A 21,967-nucleotide genomic window follows, 5' to 3' on the forward strand; every position below is an offset into this window, starting at 1 on the left:
GAGAGTTTTGTACCTATAGGTGATTTTTGACCAGTTCTACCTTCTGTTGAAAAAAAAGCCTCACCTTCAAATTCACCCTGTATACCATGGGCGAGAACATAGCAGAATAATAATGAAAAACCCTTATCAAACTCATTCCATTACTTGATGATAACTATTGAAAAATTATTAATGATAGGTAGGTACATAACTTTTTCTCCAATTGCACTGTGAAGAATGTCATCCCTGTTTCAAAAATCCCTTTTTGGTTTCGGTGAAAGATCAGTCTCGTCGTTAAAAATACCTTCAGTTGTTCGAGGAAAGCTGCAGGACCTATATGTTGAGGAATCATCACCCATAGATATTTCAGTGGTTATTCATTAGAAAATAGGAAAAAAAGAGGAAGAAATTCAAAAACTTCAGAAACTTCATTGAATAAAATAAAACCTGAATGTTAGCCCACTCGCTTAGTTCATAAAACTTTTGATATAGTCTGAAATGTTGTAGAAACAGTTAGGTGAACATTTGAATGAAATAACAAATATAGAATTCTATGCATTTCACTAATATGAGTTATCAGTTATCCACTACATATGTTTGGCTATATCATAGTAGCATTTTCCAGGAGAGTAAAGATAAACAGGCGTTGTTATAAACAACTCATGCAATTGAAAATCAGCTAATTCTGTTTTCAGCCCTATCCAATTACGGATATTCATCAAGTACCGGCCTCATCAATTTAATATTTGAATGAGAGTTTCCGGAAACAATAATTAAATGTAAAATTCTTAGCCAGATTATGCCAAGTGCGACTCTTGTCCCAATGCTTCACATGAACCTAAATCGCTCGTGTAGACCTGAAAACTTTAACGATTTCGGCAGTATTTCCCCACCGTCTCGCAAATGTAGAAAATCAATTCCAATCTCCCCTCTGTACTCGTCCGTTAAATATTTAGGATTCTTTGACACGAACTCAATCGTGAATTTTCCCGTCAAGTCAAAGGGAAGTTAAAGGCACTTTGACTACCCCTTGTGATTTCGCTTTACTTTAATCCAACGGAGGACGGCTGCCACTCTGACAGCTGTCAATGAATTTGTTCGGTCAGATATCCCGGGATTACTGATTCAGTTTTTCAGTATGATTCGATTAAATCGTGTTAATCGCTGAGCCGGGTGACACGAGCTTCCGAATGCTAATAAGATAAAATGACATTGGAAGGTGGCGAATATGTACCTATCAGATGATCTCTCTATATATGGTGCGAGTCTCTGACTTGCAATAAATTCTCTATATCAAAGAGAGTTCTTTTGTTGCCCCATAGTGTATGAATAAATAAATTACTGAATAAAGATGAGAACAGAGCACTGTTCATTGACGTGGCGATTTCAAATAAAAACAACCTACTAGATAGATAAACATTTCGAAATACAGAGACCTCGAGGAACAAACCAGGAGACAATGAAAGCTGCAAGATATAAAATTATCTTTATTGCCATTTCGTAAACTGGCCTGATACCGAAGAAACTAACAGATAATTTGAAACAACTCAGTTGAACGAAACTATATATTATAATCTGCATATATACAGGGTCTTTCACGAGGAACCTCACCCATATTTATACGGGAAACTACTGAACGTATTTTCATGAAATTCAGCACTTATAAGTATTTCACGATGCTGATGAAATCTAAAATATTTTCAAGGCATGAGCACCTCCGGTTTTCCGGAAAACTTCCGTTTTTCAAATTAGAACACCATTTTTTTATTGCAGAAATAGATTCCCTAGAAAATTTCAAGTTATTTTGATGTAACATTTTTCAGTTTTGGTTGGAAAATTCTCTCTGAGCGGGAAAATTCGAAAAAAAAATCGTAAATAGAGCTCCGCTGAAACAAGAATAACTTCGAGGTTTTTGAATGGAAAATTTTCATTTTTGGGATTTTTCAAGATGTAAGATTGATGTATCCACTTTGAAAATCGAAATCGCGATTCATGATACAGGGGGTGAAAAAATTGCTTTCAAAGTTAGGGATGACAAAATCGTGAAAAATCAATTTTTTCAAATTAGAACCCAATTTTTTATGGCAGATATTGAATCTACGTAATATAATAATGTGAGTGTATGCATCACACCCTTGCCCTAAAGTGGATATTTTCTGAGTTATTCACAAAAAACTGTTTTTCGTCTTGAATTTTCAGCTATTTCTTTTCCCTTCACGCCAAAAAGATGAAATTTTCAGGAACTGTTATTTGAACCATGCTGTAGATTTTTCACCCCTTCTTGAAAACGACTTCAAGTTACTATTAGGAGAACCATGGCAAACTCTCGCAGTTATAACTAGAGAAGATGCTCAAAGTTTTGACCGTTAATTTCTAGACATTTATTTATACGTCTCAGGAATGCTTCGTGCGTTGCTCTTCTTATTTCATCGGGAGGAAGAGATCTGCAAAAGTGTTTAAAAACCAAATTGAGTTTCAAAACTATGAATCTAAAAATCTAAACAAACCTGAACGCATTTCTGACTCGTTCTATTATCACCAAATTAATAGTAAACACAAAATGCTACTGAATAAAGAGGAATTTGGCAGATGTAATTAATGATATCTATCATTAAAAAAAAAGAATGTAAAACATGGTAAGTTTTTGCATATGGTTCATAAGGAATTATTTATTTATCACTGGAGAGAAAACCGATGGCCGATTAGTTGAAATAAAGAGGTTTCCGATACAAATTCGAATCAAAATTCGCCATCTATTTAGGAACAACCTGTAACTTTTTTCTCTTGCATATTAGGGTAGTAAAATCTAAAACATGGTTTAAGTAACAGTTCCTGAAAATTTCATCTTTTTGGCGCGAAGGGAAAAGAAATAGCTGAAAATTCAAGACGAAAAACAGTTTTTTGTGAATAACTCAGAAAATATCCACTTTAGGGCAAGGGTGTGATGCATACACTCACATTATTTCTTAACGTAGATTCAATATCTGCCATGAAAAAATGGGGTTCTAATTTGAAAAAATTGATTTTTCACGATTTTGTCATCCCTAACTTTGAAAGCAATTTTTTCACCCCCTGTATCATGAATCGCGATTTCGATTTTCAAAGTGGATACATCAATCTTACATCTTGAAAAATCCCAAAAATGAAAATTTTCCATTCAAAAACCTCGAAGTTATTCTTGTTTCAGCGGAGCTCTATTTACGATTTTTTTTTCGAATTTTCCCGCTCAGAGAGAATTTTCCAACCAAAACTGAAAAATGTTATATCAAAATAACTTGAAATTTTCTAAGGAATCTATTTCTGCAATAAAAAAATGGTGTTCTAATTTGAAAAACGGAAGTTGACGTCATTTCCGGAAAAACCGGAGGTGCTCATGCCTTGAAAATATTTTAGATTTCATCAGCATCGTGAAATACTTATAAGTGCTGAATTTCATGAAAATACGTTCAGTAGTTTCCCGTATAAATATGGGTGAGGTTCCTCGTGAAAAACCCTGTATAGTCATGCAAAAAGGGGTATACTGCTGGGGATGGCTAGAACGATACGCAAATACAGAAGTGCAGAAGAATATGGGAAAGAACACCATCCACTTCGACAAGAAGTGTGGGGGGGATCAGGGATCGAACTGAGATCAATGAGACGAAAAGGAAACTGAACCCGATCGACATCAGGGGGCCGAGGAGCAGCCTGTATCCGACCACAACAATCAGCCTGAAAACAGGAAGAGGACTCCAACAGAGCTTAATCCGTTTGATATCTGAGATATCTGGAATAAGTGAATGTTCATCTGGAGAGGAGTGTGAAAGCCGCAAAGCTAAGGTCATAATAACTCGATATCACCTCTTGGACTACTACCGACTACTGACAATGACAAAACATCATAAACAATAGCTCAATAGAACGAATAGAGCTGCCACTACACCTTGGGGTTTGAGGAATTGTTGATTGTCCAACCGCATTTCTCAGGAAATCGAGTAATATTTCCTGATCAAGGCTGATTCATCAGAACTTCATGAAATAGCATCGTATGGAGCACAAATTAGCGATGATATTTATGTGTCGTTTTGTGAGAAACAACGTTTCTTGAAGAATCGGAAAAAATGACGTACTTAACTTTTAACAAATATCTATAGGACCTTTCGTTTGCATAAAAAGTGTAGCACTTTTCTACACTTGAATTGATTTACACCAGTGTAGAGGAAGTGTAGTTTATCTACACTGGTGTAAATTCAATCAGCAAACGAATACTAAAATCGAGTGTAGAAAAGTGCTACACTTTTTATGCAAACGAAAGGACCTTATTTCATTGAGGTGAATCATTACGTCATTTTCAAATCATTTCATATTTTTCGATGACATATCTGAAAATTGGGAAAAGCTGTAAAACATCAAGAGCACCGAGCATAATTTACAACGAAAAAACTGGGTCTTTGATTCACTGAGTTTATTTTATGTTCTGTACATATATTTGAAAATAAAGTTATACCTATCTATTCCTTGAAATTGAAGAATCTTTGAAGATGAGTCAGGGAGGTTTTATGATTCAATTGATTTTATCTGTTGGATTATTTTCTGAAAGTTGGAAGGTAATGATATCTAGTTAGCCTAGACCATCTCTCCCCATAGTTGGGGAGCTCAAGATGGAAATTCGGGCTTTACTGCTCGAGCGTGTCAGATCAATATAAGGGACCTTGGACCCTGTAAGTAGAGTATCTTTACCAAAAATTAGACCTATATATAGATGTAATTGTCTAGGGCAGCCTGTCAGAATAGTAGAAAAAAAAAACGATCATTGTACATACTCAAGCCTTACAGATTGAGATATATGTGGTTAATTACATGTTAAAAAATATATATCCTCTTGATCTGACAATTTAAGCTTGACGAAAATGTGAGGGAGAGAGCCAAACTTGCAAAAAAAAATGTCACGTGTACATTCTCGAGCGTGGTGGCTTTTTCCTTATTTCGAAGCTAATGATTCAAGAATAATGAATAAAATATAATCTGACTGTTTCAGCAGGTCGAAACAATAAAAATTGGCCATAAAGGTCAAAAAATCAGTTTTTTTGAATTATCTCCTCCCCTGGGCTTCAAATCTTTTTCGCATTGATTATAAAAGTTGTAGAGCATAACATTTTCTACGAAGTTTGTCCGAAGCAATGTTTTCTACAATTGAACGTTTTTGAGATATATGGCGATGAATGTACATTAGACTGGGATTCTACATTGACCTTGGCCTTTCGCATCTGTGGCTAAGCTCCTTGCCCTTATCGCCCTCTAACTCGAAAACGGTTAAGCGTATGTAAAATTGCTTGAGACAAAAGTTGCATAGAATTTTATTATCTACAACTTTCATAATGAATACCAGGCTCGTACCCAGAAAGGTGTGTTGGGGGGGGCTCAGCTAACATCCACTTGAAAGTTCTATGTGCTGAATGATCATGAGGGACCTTTTGCAAAAGCCTTGGGGGGGGGCTAGAGCCCCAATAGCCCCCCCTGGGTACGCGCCTGGTGAATACAGAAACATTCAGAGGTATAGGAAGGGGGATATTTAAAAAAAAGGCCTTGTTATCATCTTTAAATTATCAAATTGAGAAAACCCCCCTGATAAGTGTCAGATTAATGGATAAACACTTCTGCAACACCGAGATTAACCATCTGTATGAAAATCTGACATGCTCGATTATGTACAAGTAACGACTTTTTTGCATTTTCAAAGAATATGTACACCTGACGATTTTTTCTTACATCTTTGAACACCTCCAGACGCTTTCCCCTCCGTTGAAAGTGCATACATCATAGAACCTTTTTTTTTCTACAATCTAATCTTCAAAATCCACTAGGTCTCCACGAAGCTCGAGTACATCCCGATTCAGCATAGTCGGCTCCCCAACTACTATGGATTAATAATATGTATATGTATATTGAATATGTAATGTGTTATGTAATGTGATTCGTAAATCACATAAGTGATTTCGCAATCAGAGCACATTCTTTGACTGAATGCTAGAAAGTATGCGCTCACTTTGATCATCGCCATAAACACGTTATCTAGAATTTGTGCCTGTCGTTTTGTCATATTTCGAGGTTATTTTACTAGTTTCACTTTTATTTTAGCACTCGGTCGTCATAACCTCACATTTTCGTAATATACAGAGTGGAATGTGTCAAATTTGCATGGCCAACCGAATGCTTCAATAAAAGTGAATGGAGTATACAATCACTTTTGAGTTGTGGAATTGGAAACTGATTGAAAACGAAAGAACGATCGCTTAAACCGATAACTGTCTGATTTTAGTTACATAGGTAGATCACTTCGTTCACTACGAAAGAAGCTGCATTATTAGCAATGAATGTTATTTCATTATAGAAGCGTCAGTGTAAATTATAATCTCAAATATTCCAACCAGAGCTGAAAAATAAAATTTGAGAAAAGGATGTCGACCGAAGTTGTTAAAATCGGAAAATTTGATTATCCATCCATCATCATCAAGTATACCTGCATTCGAATGGATGAAAAAGGGAAGCAGATTTACGAAGGTGTGCTCTTTGCTATTATATAACCTTCGCGATCAATGTCCTTCGTATACGAAAGTATAAAATTGGATTGAAAGCTACAAGAGAGGGAAATTTTCCATTAGAGATGAAGGCTGATCGTAATGGACAGTTCCTGCGTCCACGAAAATATCTATGCAGTTCACGAGATGATTCTATAAGACCGTCAAATCGCGCTAAAATGAACATCCGGGATTCTAAGGCACTGAATATTCCATATGAATGGGTCACTTCGCTCTAGCCCTGCCAAAAACAGAAATTCAAAAGGCAACCCCCTATTTTTGATACATCATACAAAAGTTTGAGTAGAATGCAGCACATTACTTAACAATTATATGAGAACCTTAAAAAATCGTTATTTTATTTCCCTTCATGCATATATTTCTGTATTATACGAGGATGTATTGATATCTAGTTAGTCTAGACCAGTTCCATGCATAAAAAAATATTGCGTTACCATAGCAACGAACAATAACTCATTAGAAGTGTAAAAGTGTGAAGTTTTAGGTCAAAAAAGTAAACCAGAGTTACGCAATAAATTATAAGAAAGAAGATGTCCACCGAAATTGTGAAAATCGAAAAATTGGATCGAGCCATCATCATGTACCTGTATTTAAAAGGGTTAAGAGGTAAGCAGATATGCTAAATACCCTTGGTGATCAATGTCCTTCGTATGCGACCGTGAAAAATTGGACTGCAAGGTTCAAAAGAGGTAAATTTTCCATTGAAGATGATGACCGATCGGGAAGGCCAGTTTCTGTGTCAGTGTCCGAAAATATCGATGTAGTTCATGACATGATTTTATCAGACCGTTGAATTGGGCTAAAACGGATATCTGAATATTTCATACGAACGCGTTCATCATAATGTTCACGTCAATTTGCACATGAGAAAAATTGCTGCAAAATGGATCCCCAAATGTTTGAATGTTGACCAAAAGCGTGCAAGGGTAGAAGCATCGCGTTCGATCTGTGCTCGATTGGAAAACGATACAGACGACTTCTTAAACCGAATTGTTACTATGGATGAGACTTGGGTACATTTCTACGATCCAGAAACAAAGCAACAATCGATGGAATGGCGACACTCTGGTTCTCCAAGACCTAAGAAGTTTCGTGTCCAAAAATCTGCTGGAAAAGTTCTTGCTTCAGTTTTTTGGGATGGCCATGGAGTAATCTTGATTGATTTTTTTATAAGAGTAGAACAATAACCGGAGATTAGTATTCGACATTACTGACCACTTCACGAGAAAAAATTAAAGAGAAAAGACGCGGAAAGCTATCCAAAGTTGTTTTGTTTTTGCAGGACAACGCCTCTGCACACAAATCTCATGTTGCAATGCAAAAAAATCCCGATTTAGGGTTTGAATTACTAGAACACCCCCCTTATTCACCAGATTTGGCTCCATCCGACTATCATCTCTTTCCTTAACTGAAAAAAAGTTTAAAAGGACGTAAATTTTCTTCCAACGAGGAGGTAATAAAAGCTGTGGAGGTCTGGTTTGCAGAGCAAGAAGAAACATTCATTTTGAAAGGTCTAGAGACGTTGCAGGTTCGTTGTAATAAATGTATCCAATTAAGAGGAAAATATGTTGAGTAATAAAATATTTGACACTGAAATTTTGTTCGTTTCTATAGTAGGCTAAGAATTTTTCAATATATCCTCGTATATTTATATATTTATGTATATTATTACCTATAACCTACGCAAATAGTGATTATCACGAGAGTTATTCTCAATATTTTTGAGGAAACATTGTTATAGTAAGCATTCAATGATCATATACATGGTGATTCATAACTGTCGGGACATAAACCCAATAGATATAGAAATATAGCGATAACACCAAATATGCCTTGAAAAGCTTTTGCTGTGGGAATAACATACAGGATGCTAAAGTTGAAAGACAATAGATTATAATGTCGAAGCAAAAATAATTTACCTAATGAAATAACGTTTAGCCACACAGCACATTTTCCTGACATTCGAAAGCATTTTGATGAATTAAAAGAAGAAATTTCCCTCTGAGATAATGTAGTCTTTAATAAAATTGCTCATGCTTTTTTCTTTTACGAACTATTCCCATGAAATTTTAACATCACTTGACGAAATCACAAAATTTTTATTGAAATCGGCCTCCTATAAATTGCAACAAATGACTTTCAATTTTATTTTCTTATGGCAGTCATATTGAATTTTTCAACTGAATATTTCTATTCATCATTCGACTAAGTTTGTTCGAATTCAAAGCGAGACAGAATTTTGACGATATTTTTGGAAATATCTCCACTCGCATCATAAGGACATGAATTCCATTTTCAAATTATTGGTGTTCGCATGTATATTAAAGTTTATTTTTTGCTTTACCAGGCAAGCACTCGTTCGAAGAATTCGGAAATGATACACTCCAATGGTTCTTCAATATTTACGATATTGATCCTTTGTAGTGAATTCCCCGTAGAGCAGAATGTGATGAAACTATGAAACATTCTGTTTTTCGAATTTTATCTGAATATTTCGCAGCACTCATAAAAATAGCTCTGTTCAACGTACACGAAATAACCCATTAGTGAACCCTTTTATTGGTATATTGCTTATTGATGCATAATTTTTATGAGCAACCGAAGTATTCAGCAGCCACCCCAATTATTGTTTTATTTGTATGTCGCATTGATTTTCGGAGTAGCGGGTGAATTGAGAACAGATGAATGTATAGGTTGTAAAAAAAATTATAATGGTTAGAGAGTAATCAATATATCTATTCCTCCACAGATATCGTAGGGAACGATATCAATGTGATTTACTCAAAATGGCACACGTCGAATATATCATGCCCTCTATGAAGTTCTCGAATTGTTCGATCGGCCGCATAAATATCAATATTCCGATATGTCATGTCAAATTTTTTTGCAATCAAGAATTCCCTATTTCCATTCAATGATTAAACGATTGATGATTGAGACATTTTAATTAATGTGCGAGATAATGAATTAGTTGATGAACAACTATTATTGGACATCTAAATGATGGTCAGATGACATTGTCATTAATGTCATTATCACTTCACAGTGTAACCAGTGTAACGTCATCTTCACGTCAGCAGATGACGCCATTTTGACATCAATATATATGACGTCATTTCGACGTTACATAAAACAATCGATGGAATGGCGACACTCTGGTTCTCCAAGACCTAAGAAACTTCGTGTCCAAAAACCTGCTGGAAAAGTTCTTGCTTCAGTTTTCTGGGATTGCCATGCAGTAATCATGATTAATTTTTTGGATAAGGGTAGAACAATAACCCGGAGATTACTATTCGACATTACTGACCACTCTACGGGAAAAAATTAAAGAGAAAAGACGAGGAAAGCTATCCAGAGGTGTTTTGTTTTTGCAGGACAATTCCCCTGAACACAAATCTCATGTTGCCATGCAAAAAATTCGTGATTTAGGGTTTGAATTACTAGAACACCCCCCTTATTCACCAAATTTGGCTACATCCGACTATCATCTCTTTCCTCAACTGAAAAAAAGTTTAAAAGTTCGTAAATTTTCTTCCAACGAGGAAGTAATAAAAGCTGTGGCGGTCTGGTTTGCAGAGCAAGAAGAAACATTTTTTTTTTGAAAGTTCTAGAGACGTTGCAATTCGCTGTAATAAATGTATCCAATTAAGAGGAGAATATGTTGAGTAATAAAATATTTTGACATTGAAATTTTGTTTGGTTCTATAGTAGGCTAAGAATTTTCAATATATCCTCGTATAAACCCCATATTATTCCAGAATTTATTATTATCAGAAGAATTAATGAAAGTGAAAAATGTTTTGTGATTATAATGAAAAAATCTGACTTCTCTTATCTTGTCTCATGGGAATGTTGACACTATCTAACAGTTCAATCAAACTACTGTTTTCATTATCAAGTAACAAATAAAAATAGTAAATAGACTTTTTCTCAGTTGTGGTTTTCCAATTAATGCTATTGTTATTTTATATGATTAGTTTCAATAAACATAAACTCTCTGGATACTGTGAAACGGAGCCTCCATATAATATCCTTGATGCTTAGCTAAACTAAGGGACAATTTCACCAAAAATGGTAACTTCGTTTAACTGTGATTAAATTTGTTAATTTCTTGTAATATTGCGATTTTATTTTTATTTTCAGCTTTCTTACTTTTTTTTGGTTCTTTTTTCATATTGAGGAAGTAATTATCTTTTTTGGTATCCTATAATCATGTAATCTGAGATCATTAAATTGTGTTCATACCCGTAGATCTTCTATTTGAAAAATAAATAAATAAATAAATGAATAAAAACTTGAACTCATATCAAAATTCAAACAAACTCTTTCTAGCATTAACATCGACTTTGTCTATGAAGGGAAATAAGGAGCGCAACCACAAAACACAGAGACACCCCATTTTAACTGAAGTCAAGATGCGTAATCCACATAACTCAGCAAGTTTTTTTCCTTAGTTTACGTCTAACCTCGGCTTATATCCAAATTTCTCTTTCCAAATTTTAAAGAATAATTGGAGTCCTGGAACCTATTGGGTAATAGGTTTTAAATAGAGAGATAGATAGAACTCTGGTCTTTTATTGGTCAATGTTTGTTACTTTTCAATAATTGAATGAGTATTTCTTAATAATATTATTTCATCGAAATAATCCACCTCGTTATAGCTGTCAAGGAAGAATAAACATTCAAACGAAAGCAATATATATTATTATTTACCATGTTGATCCACACAGAGAGGACCCACCCATTGTCCTCCAATGCATTTAATTTTGCATAGACGACGTTCTCCCAAAGGTCCAATCGAACCGGAAAATTTAACCTCTCTGATGTGGGTATATTCTTTTCTGATTCGTTCCTCCCCTGTCTCTGTCTCACTCCCGTTTAGAGCAAGTTGAGGTGGTTGACATGAACTTGATGTATCCTCCTCAACATTCTCTGAAACAAAGGAAAATAATTTAAGGGTTGTTTTTAATTAGGCCAGAACATAAGAATAAATGATTAATTGAGTGTTACTCTTCATAGAATTCAACATTATTTTTAACAGGTGGTAGAAATCGAAATAAATCATTTCAGCAACAGTTTCTATTTTAAAAAGAATAAATGAGAAAAAAAAAATTATGTAACGTGCGTTCAAAAATCGATTGAAATTTAATCTGGGAGGATTCTGCATCTTCTAAAACTGTTCATTGTTTTCACTCCCAATCTCTGGAAAAAAATCAATTCAAAAATTTAAATACCCGATTTGCTCCTGCGTAAATTCTTGCACTAATTTGTCAGGAGCAAATAAAGTAGAAAAAATTGTTGTCTGACAATGAACTGAAAAAAAGAACGAAAGAAATTATAATTATGTATAGTAACATTTCGGAGTCTGAGGAATATATATTTTATGATATTGTATAATTTATATAGATTTTAAAACCTCTCTAGATTTTCTCACATGGAAATGGGTATGTAGCATCAGAATTGAATTCTTCTCACGTCTTTCTCATTGATAATGAATACTGATTTATTGTCTTCTCGTGCTCATCTCTTTATTTGAATCAGTTTATTTCATTTCTCAGCCAACTCTTTTAACCGCTCAATTACATTGTGACTAATTACTGTTGTCGAGTTTCAGATGAATGAATCCTCATGTTTTATAGGGTGAACTCTGGATTTAGTTGTTTTCCTTCAGAACACGATGTGAACTTCTCAAATATAGTTCAATGGTCAGTGGTTGACAGTCTATCGTCCTGGATCCACCCTGGAAGGTCTGCTCTAGTAATCGTATACACTCTCAATTGATATGATCTACTCATCATAATTTGTGTTCTCATTGATATATTCTCAAATTCATCCATCATGCTCGATATACATGTTAGTTTTCAAGCCTTCTGCTCTTCTCGAAACCAACGATTAGTGGTTTCCCCCATTAGTACTCTCGTTTTGTACCTCTCATAATTTATCAATTGTATCTTCTATTTTTCTGATGGACGTTCTAATTGTGCTTACTTGTAAGCAGTCCGTCTCTGAAGTTGTTGTATTCATTGATGAATTTTTGCACTCTTCAAGACCAATGTTACTCATATCAATTATAATATTCTTGCTCTACTCAAATTAATTATAATATTCTTCTCATATTAATTATAATATACTTGCTCTGCTCATATTTAAATTATAATTATTGCTCGACTCACATTTAATGTACTGATCCCTCATTGATGACCAGACTTAGACGATTTAGTTTAGCCTTTTGGCCTATTTCACTATTACAACTCTGTCTTCTCATTAAAATTCATCATTCTAACCTTCTGTTTTTCTGATGGAATAATAATGTTGTGTTTATTTAGAATTTATTGAATTTTCTCAAAGTCTATGTCTGACCTCAAGTAACTTTTCATTTAAACTACTCTGGATTGTCTTTGTTTTTAGTTTAATAATGTTTCTCTGAGTCTTATTATGTTGTTAATATCAATTTTCATTACTGTATTAGTTTCATGCAGGTGATTTATATTCATTTTATGATTGTGAATGATATACAATAAATGTTTTTACAATACCATCTCAAACTAAATTATCTGGTATTACAGTCCACTACTCTTTTTTTGAAAAATCGTGACACCAATTTTGAACAGCGATTCGAAAGGTTCTTCAAAGGTATTTCATTTCGGTAAAGCAGACCCATATTATTGCCATGAATTCACCTACCATCAATCGATGCTTCTTTTGTGTATGTACCCACTATACCTATTGAAAAGTATTTCATGATGGAAGCTGAAAATATATATAAAGGTGGAACAATGATCACGAAAAACATTGGACCTTTTGGGATGGAACGAAAGGATAACGAATGAAATATTCAAATTCGTCTAAACGAACATTTCGCTTCAGTTGTAACCATGTTTGCGTACACGCATAACGAACAAAAGTAGAACATTGGCCTCGGGATGAAGAGGGGCCCTAATAAATTCAGCAATAACACAGCCTATTAGGGGACACATTTGGTAGATGTATGCGGCATCCCCAATTCAGATTTTTCGTTGTTTATTCATATATGATGATAATTATTACATACATACCCTACATGAATTGCGGATGGTGCTGCTCGTGTTGGGTAAATGTGTTTTGACAGAAATGATTACTAATCAAGCTTTGCGTACACACTGATTTCATAACTGAAGTAATTGTCCCAAATACCCTAATTTACGAAGGAAAACGCATACGAGGGAAAATATAAAATTCAATGCATGTCTCAAATAACTTTTGCGTTCCCAGTGCATTCGCCATTTGGCGCATATTATTAAAAAATAGGTAATACTCCTTTTGACGAAAATGATTTTTTATGAAATATCTTTGAGACGTCACATTTTGAAAGAACCATTTCAATCGTTTCCTAAAAAAATTATTTCAAGTACCTAAAAACAAAAAATAAAAATTGGTACGTATTTGAAATTTGAAGCGTTTCGTTTCTATTGCACAAGTTGGCAACATCGACTGAAATATGCGTTGATAATAAAGGACAACAAATACACTATCTTGATGAGATAAACAGAAATGGCTGTCTATGAAGTCTGCGACGAACGAGGAAGGTCGTAAAATTTTATGGGATTTTTATGGCCGGTTGCTGTTGAGGCTCTCCAGTGAGTACGCGCTTTATGATGGCCGTAAATCAACAGCTGTTATTTTATAAACAAGCTATTGTTCTTTTTATTTTCTAGTAGGCGCTCTGTTGCCAAATCGTAAACTATAGAAACTTAGCGATTTAAATTTTAAAACCTCATATTTGAAGAATGATTTTGCATAGTTTGCGCAGTGTATTTAAAAATTCATGAATGAAACTCATGATTATTCAGTTTAAATTTTCATATGCTGTGATAACCCAAATTGAGGAGAATTCCCCATTGGATTCGTTACGTCTTCAATACTTGTGACCACTTAGTACTTACTAGATCTTTATTTCTGATAGTGGGTACATGGGAGTTGGAAGATAGTTTTTAATTTCTTCATATTCATTGAATTTCGAGGAAAACTCTGAAATATTTGAATCATGATGTGGAATTAATGTCTGGGAGTTATAATAAATGAGTAAAGGAGTTCTTTATTTATTTATTAAAAATTTGGTTTTCAACTTTGTAGGAATATTTGAGTAGTATGTTATTGGTGTAACCGTGGCAATGTCACAATGTTTTTTTGAATAAGAATACAGGGTGTTTTCAAAGGTGGGGCTCTTCTTTACAGAGGGTAGAACTAATCAAAATAAATCGTTTAAACAAAAATTTTCTATTGTATAAAATATCCAAAATGGCTGAGATACAACCCCTAGAAGTTCAACAAAATTTCATTGAACTTCCAAGTACGGGACTGCGGAAAGGTGACTCCAACATCGCAAAAACGAAACAAAACATAAACATATTGACAAAGGGTGGTTCATCCGATTAGATGCATCAGGTCACTTTTGAGAGAATCATAATTGTTGTATCGTGCAATTTAGGGTGAAAAAAAAATTTGGAAAATCGAGGCAGTTTTTAAAAGTGCTTATGTTAGTTATGTTGAAAAAATGCTATGATGTTTCCCCATTTCATCGCATTTTTACGACGATTGTTGGAATGTTCGAACAAAAAGATTGTGATGCCCATTTTGAAAAAAATTCGCGAATAATTTAGACGAATTTTATTGGTGAGATTTTGAAGCATTATTCTATTTTTTACACTTGTGTCCTAAGTATCTTCTGTCAGTTGGTATCGAAATGAGTCATTTCATAAAATAATGAGAACAATTCGGCAATCCTAAGTTTCCATTTTCATTACCTCATAAATATCGAAAGAGCCAATGGGCCATATGCATAAAGAAGTAGTAAATGCTTTCACTCTAGTTTATTGAAAGGAAATTATACATTTTATAAGCAACTGACAAAGATAGTATTATAGTAAAAGCAAAAACTTTTCTTTATGCATACGACTCAATATAGTAAACGAAACCACATGGTCGAATCAGGAGATAAGTTTTTTTCAACTGCTTTGCGATAAATCAGCTAACAGACGGTCTAGGTTCGTATAAGGATCTATTTCTGTAATCATTTTCAATTTTTTTCAACTTTGTCATTTTGAAAGTTTTGTGATTTTTGGTGAAACGCTTCATTTTGACCAGTTCTACCTTCTGTTGAAAAAAAAAGCCTCACCTTCAAATACAACCTGTATATGTTATGTGATACCTCTTCCAAAGGATGTTACAGTAGTCTATTTATCATGCATATGCTGGAAATTTTTTTTACGAGTTGTGCCATAAAAAATATTTCGAATCAGTTCTTTCTGCTTCAGCATTTTTTGTCGACACAGCACAGTATGTGTCTTGCTACTTATCTTATATTATTAGTCTAGAGACCCTGAGATGAAATCGGTTCTCAGGATTTGAAGTTGCTGAAAAATCTTGTAGAAGCCAGTCAGTCAGTCAGTAAAATATGTATATATATGTATAGGGACTTAGAATGAAGAGGTTTTCACGAAGTAGAAGAAAAACCATAAGTAGATAACGGAAAAGTATATAGGAAGCTCGGTCCACTCATAGAAGTTCAGAAGAAGTAGAGAGTAGAAATGTCCAGTAGTTTTTAAGTAGAAATCGTATATAGGGAAAGAAGTAGCTAGAGAAAAACTAAAGTAAATTAAAGTTGAAGTTAGTTCTAGGTGGAATTATTGAAACAGTATTTGAGGAGTGTTCGTTTTCTTCCGAGTTGTGATTTGAAGCGGTTCTTCGTGAATATCGTCAAGAGTTCTGAAATCTCCTCCAAGCTCATTGATTATTATTTTTATTATTGTTGCTGCGCTAAGTTGAATTTAACGGAAAATGAAGAGCAGTCTTATATTCTTATGATGAAGATGAGTGTGTTCTATGTCTCAAACATAGTACACTTAGTGATCATTACTTAAAATTACTGCAAAATTTTCGTCAAAAACCATTTCATCGCTCAAACAACGGAGCCTAGTGTATAATTTTGAGTCCTGAGTTTGGGGCTGCATATAAATGGCTAACTTAGTCATATCTCATATCTGACTCATGGAAATCACATGACCAATTACACGAACCACGGCATTTGTAGGACATAACTCAAGCCACGTATCATTCGGCCATCTTATCCTATTAATAATGGCTCCCAAACTCCATGTAGGAGTTGTATATAACAAAAACCCTGTTATATCCGATTGCACTACGTTCTCAACTTTGTATAATTAATGTTTCAATTATTTTCTCACGCCTCGCGGAAGTTTTAGTTCCAGTTGTTTTTACCGACTACGCATTATGTGAGTAATATGTTGGGATGTCCGAACCAAGGCAAAAAGTGGCTTGAAATGCTCCGATAGAATTAGGAACTAATCCCTCGTATATACGAGGGATTAGATGATGATACCGGATTGCGAACAAGGCAAGAACGAGGTATATTTATCAAAACGTACAGCTGTGATTATATTGTGGGATTAGAAATATTGAGGTTGAAATTATTGAAGAAAAAGGTTCTTGTGATATATTAATCTGTAATGGTTAGAATATGGTATAATAAACAGAATATGTATCACATTTCCATCTTCCATCTACAGTTACATTTATTGAGAGATAAACGACTCGAAAGCTGACCTTCGAAAAATCCTGAAAAAGGTGTGTTCAGTTAAAAATTCGTCGAGACTAGATGGATAAAATTCTCAGATTTATTACTAGAAGTGTTGCTCTTTCAGAATATGTATCACATTTACATCCATGGTTACTTTTATTGGGAGATAAACGACTCGAAAGCTGATCTTCGAAAAATCCTGAAAAAACTGGACTCAGTTAAAAATTCCTCAAAACTGAATGGTTGCACCTAGATAGATGCAATTCTCAGATTTATTCACTCTGTAATCTGTGGATTTATTACAAAAGGAGTTGCTCTTTCAGAATATGTATCACATTTCCATCTACGGTTAATTTTATTGAGAGATGAAAGACTCGAAAGCTGACCTTCGAAATATTCTGAAAAGATGGTTTCAGTTAAAAATTCGTCAAGACCGAACGGTTGTGCCGAGATGGATGACGTTCTCAGATTTATTACTAGAAGAGTTGCTCTTTCAGAATATGTATCACATTTACATCTACGGTTACTTTTATTGGGAGATAAACGACTCGAAATCTGACCTTCGAAAAATTCTGAAAAAATTGGGTTCAGATAAAAATTTGCATAGATGGATTTCTACGGTTCTGTGGATGTAGATGGACAAATGAAAAAATTGGGTGGACAAAAGTGGATTTACGTTGGACAAACGTAGATCGCTTTAATTGTATAGATACCATTAAATATACATTTCTGCAATTTGGGGGTGCTGCTCCAGAAAATGCACCGAAACAATTTCTTTTTACATATCTCTCAAACGGTGCCTGGACAAATAAAAATAAAAGGTGGACAAACAGGGACCTACGATGGACAAACGATCCTGAAATTTTGGTTCAAAAATTTTCAAAAGATTGATTTCTATGGTTCTGTGAGTGGACAAATGAAAAAGTTTGGTGGACAAAAGTGGACTCACATTGGACAAACGATCTGTACCATCAAAAATAAGTTTTTGCAATTTGGGGGTTCTCTAGAACGGTACCTGGACAAATGAACAAAAAGAGTGGACAAACATGGACCTACGATGGACAAACGACGCTGAAAGTTTTGTTTCAAAATTCGCATTTGGTGGTGCCAGCTTCACATAGCTCCGGACGAGAAGTAAATCAGTACGAAAAGAGAATCAGGACGAAAAGTACTCGACGAAAAAACTTATTATGTCAGTCTAACGCATTCTTTAACCTGCTATATCAAGGACCACAAAAATAATAATACAATCGTGTTTTTTCTTAAATAACACAATTTATTTTAAAAAATATACATTTTTCTTTTCTACTTGGTATATTCCTCCATTATATACTTTTCATTTGGAAATATGTCCTATTTTATCCATTTTACTATGTAGAAGGATTGTCTCTTCCTAATTTTGAAAGTGAAATAGAGATTCTAAGAGGTTTTATTGATTTGAATACCAACGTGTATAATAATATACAAGGATGCGAACAAAATTTTTTCGATTATCTTAAAAGGAAACCAAAATCTAACTTCAGTCGACCAACCCTATGTTCGAATAACAAAATTACTCCTCTCCAAATCAAACTCGAAGTAATTTACCTACTGTAATTATGGACTAAATAGGTGAAATCGAGTAAACAATTATTCATCTGATGATTTACTACCGGAAAAGCTACAAAGTTTAATTGTTGTAGTTGTGGTTGTGCGCTATATACGGACCGCTATAAATCCCACATTGTCAGAAGTATTGGAGTAGAGTTCCATTTAGGAAGAATGAGTGCGGTTCATTCGATGAAAATGGCTGGAGATTAAGGATCATAAAGGATCTCCTTTTTTATCCCTGATGGAGCATAAACTCGATGAAGTTTCACGATAGGGTTGTAACTAGCAGGCCAGGAGATGCATTTTTTCGGGCCAGTTTGATTTGAAAAACCTTAATAAAGAGAACTTCATGTACACCAAGTCTAAAAACATCACTTTTCTCTATCGATGGGATACCCACCCCTGTCTGTGATCAGTGCTAACCTCACTTTTATCAGTTTCATCAAACTGACGACTGATGTAGATTTTTTACATTCGAGTTTGGTAAACGTCCAAAATTTTAAATTTTTGAAGCTTTTTTTCTCAGTTTTCTGGGAATCCACTGACGTCTGCACGTGGACATAAACAGGATTAGTCTTTGACTTGTACATATGAATATTTTAACAGAAGATTCCTGAGGTCAAAAGCAACCCTTTTTTCCCTTACCATTCTTTCCAATTCAGCTGGGTTGAAAATATAGAGACTGCTGAAAATCCATAAAAAAAGCATTTTTGAGTTTTTTCTCAGACACGATTTTATCGGAAGATATTATTTTCGGAGTATACTTCATCATCAAACTTCTTCTTCGCAAATCATCCAGTATCTTCGTGTTGATCATAACACACCACAAAATTACCAGAAATTCACAGAGTTGAATGCTCACTAACGAATATCTGCACCCATCTTGGAAAATAATAGAAATCTTCATATTTTCTGTTATAATACGCCGTTTTCTAGTAATTTTATATTCAAAAGTAAATTTTTTTTTGTGTCATTCGAAAAATTGGGTACTTTAGTTGAATGCAGTTTAAAAGATCCATGATTCATGAATATAGTGAATAGTTCAATGGTAGTTTCCATAAATTTAGCTTGTTATTCTGAATTTTGTTTTTCCAGGGGTGGTATAGCTCATTATGAAGTAGTATAGTGCTGCCACTCGCAGGTTTCTTTACTTCTCACTTGTGAGGAGTAATTTGGAGTATGCAACTCCTACACAAATTTCTATTACAAGTATACAGGGTGTTCAAAGGTGAGGCTTTTTTTGACAGAAGGTAGAACTCATCAAAATAAGTCGTTTAACCAAAAATTGTCTATATAAAATATCCAGGATGGCTGAGATACAACCCAAGTTCACCGGATTAGATGCATCAGGTCACTTTTGAGAGAATCATAATTGTTACATGGAAAATATATCGACTTTTTTATTCAAATAGAATGAAAAAATTATCGGGTAAAAAGTCAGTTTGGTCTTGGTCACGGTTCTTCATTCAATACTGCCAAGCTTTCGGCCACTCAAAGTAGAACCTATACCAGGGTCGTACGTAACTCCATCCGTACCCATTATTATATTAACGATGTTACAATAAATTGAATTAATCTCCTGTGACTCCTTGGCGAGATTCTCAAGGGACTCCAAGAACATACGTTTATATCTGTTACCATTGCTCCTCAAAACTTCCACACTGTCGAAATTCATTTTTAATTTTTTTTTTTTTTGAGTTCTCGCATTCCGGTTGTAATCTGAGTTATGTCTGTCCTCGATGAGATGAATTTATTCTGCCCTTTGTCAAAGATTTTAATGTTTTTTAACTGAGAGTTTGTGATGTTTAGATGTATTTATTGCGGTGTTGTTCTGCTTGTTCATTACTCTATTATGTTCAGTTTGAATGTGAGATTTCATTGATTTTCATTGATTTATTTTACATTCTACTGTTTTTTTAGTGCCCTGAGGATGGCCATGTAAATGGCCGAAAGCTTGTCAGTTTCTTGAAAGCGCTTATGTTAGTTATGTTGAAAAAGTGCTATGATGTTCACCCATTTCATCCCAGTTTTACGACGAATGTTGGAATGTTCGAACAAGAAGATTGTAATGCCCATTGTGAAAAAATTCGTGAATAATTTAGACGAATTTTGAAGTATGATTCTATTTTTTACACTTGAGTCCTAAGTCTCTTCTGTCAGTTGGTATCGAAATGTGCCATTTCATAAACTCGTGTAAGGTACTAAAAGATTATGAGAACAATTCGGCAATCCTAACTTTCCATTTTCATTACCACGTAAATATCGAATGAGCCAATATACTAAAAGAAACCACATGGCCGAATCAGGCACTCAAAAAAATAATCCTGTAACCATTACAAAAATACAGTAAAGAGAACAGGAAATTCTAATATAAATAGGCACAGAAGTAATTTCCTGTTATGTTCAATAAACGTTAACAGTACCTCAAACCTCAATTCCTGTAGGATGAACAGTTCCTGTTACAATGGAAATCAATTTTTGCAGATACAGGAATTCATTCTTTTACAAAGTACAGGAATTAATTCTTGTAAATTCAAACGTACCTACTGAACTGAATTCACAGTATTATTCGTTTTATACAACAAAATATTCCTGTGAATGCAAATGAAAGCTCAGGCTACACTGGAATATGTAGTTATGCTTCATAATGTAAAACTTCTTTTATGACAGTTCGTTCTTTTGAATTTGAAAGGAAATTATTGTTATATGAACCAGGACTTTCCTCTACCATTCAACGTACTTTCTGTTTAATTTCCTGGAATTTGTTGTCATTTTATTGAATGTAGCATATTTTTCATGGGTAATGAAAAATATTCAATCGGGCAAAAATAAAAATAAGATATTTTTTATAAAATATTCATTACTATTATAAGTAAAATTTAATTTTGAAATTAAATGAATCAACGTTTCTATGCAGTCTCTGTTTCTATGTATTGACAATTAATGTCAAACAAAAGCCACAATTCAGAAGATCAACGTTATTTATTTTCAGTTCATTGTCAGGCAACAATTTTTTCTAGTTAATTTGCTCCTGACAAATTAGTGCAAAAATTTACGCAGGAGCAAATCGTTGATTTCATTTTTAATTGATTTTGTTTCAGAGATTGGTAGTGAAAACCCTAAAAAGTTTATGAAGAAATGCAGAATCCTCCCAGAATAAATTTCAATCGATATCCAAAATATTATTTCCCTATAACAGGAATCCATTCTAGCGAATACCAAAGCTTTGGTTCCTGCAAACCGT

General features: G+C 34.2%; 1 protein-coding gene across 2 annotated transcripts in view; it reads right to left on the reverse strand.

Moving 5' to 3' along the window:
• Positions 1-21,967, reverse strand: part of LOC123313940 (locomotion-related protein Hikaru genki) — a 71,890-nt gene that overhangs the window by 29,291 nt on the left and 20,632 nt on the right. For both annotated transcript variants that reach the window (XM_044899056.1, XM_044899052.1), the window contains exon 2: positions 11,271-11,489. In XM_044899056.1, the coding sequence (XP_044754991.1) occupies positions 11,271-11,489 (219 nt within the window). The remainder of the gene's footprint in view (positions 1-11,270; positions 11,490-21,967) is intronic.

The sequence above is a fragment of the Coccinella septempunctata genome, chromosome 1 (assembly GCF_907165205.1).
Source record: "Coccinella septempunctata chromosome 1, icCocSept1.1, whole genome shotgun sequence".
Taxonomy (NCBI): domain Eukaryota; kingdom Metazoa; phylum Arthropoda; class Insecta; order Coleoptera; family Coccinellidae; genus Coccinella; species Coccinella septempunctata.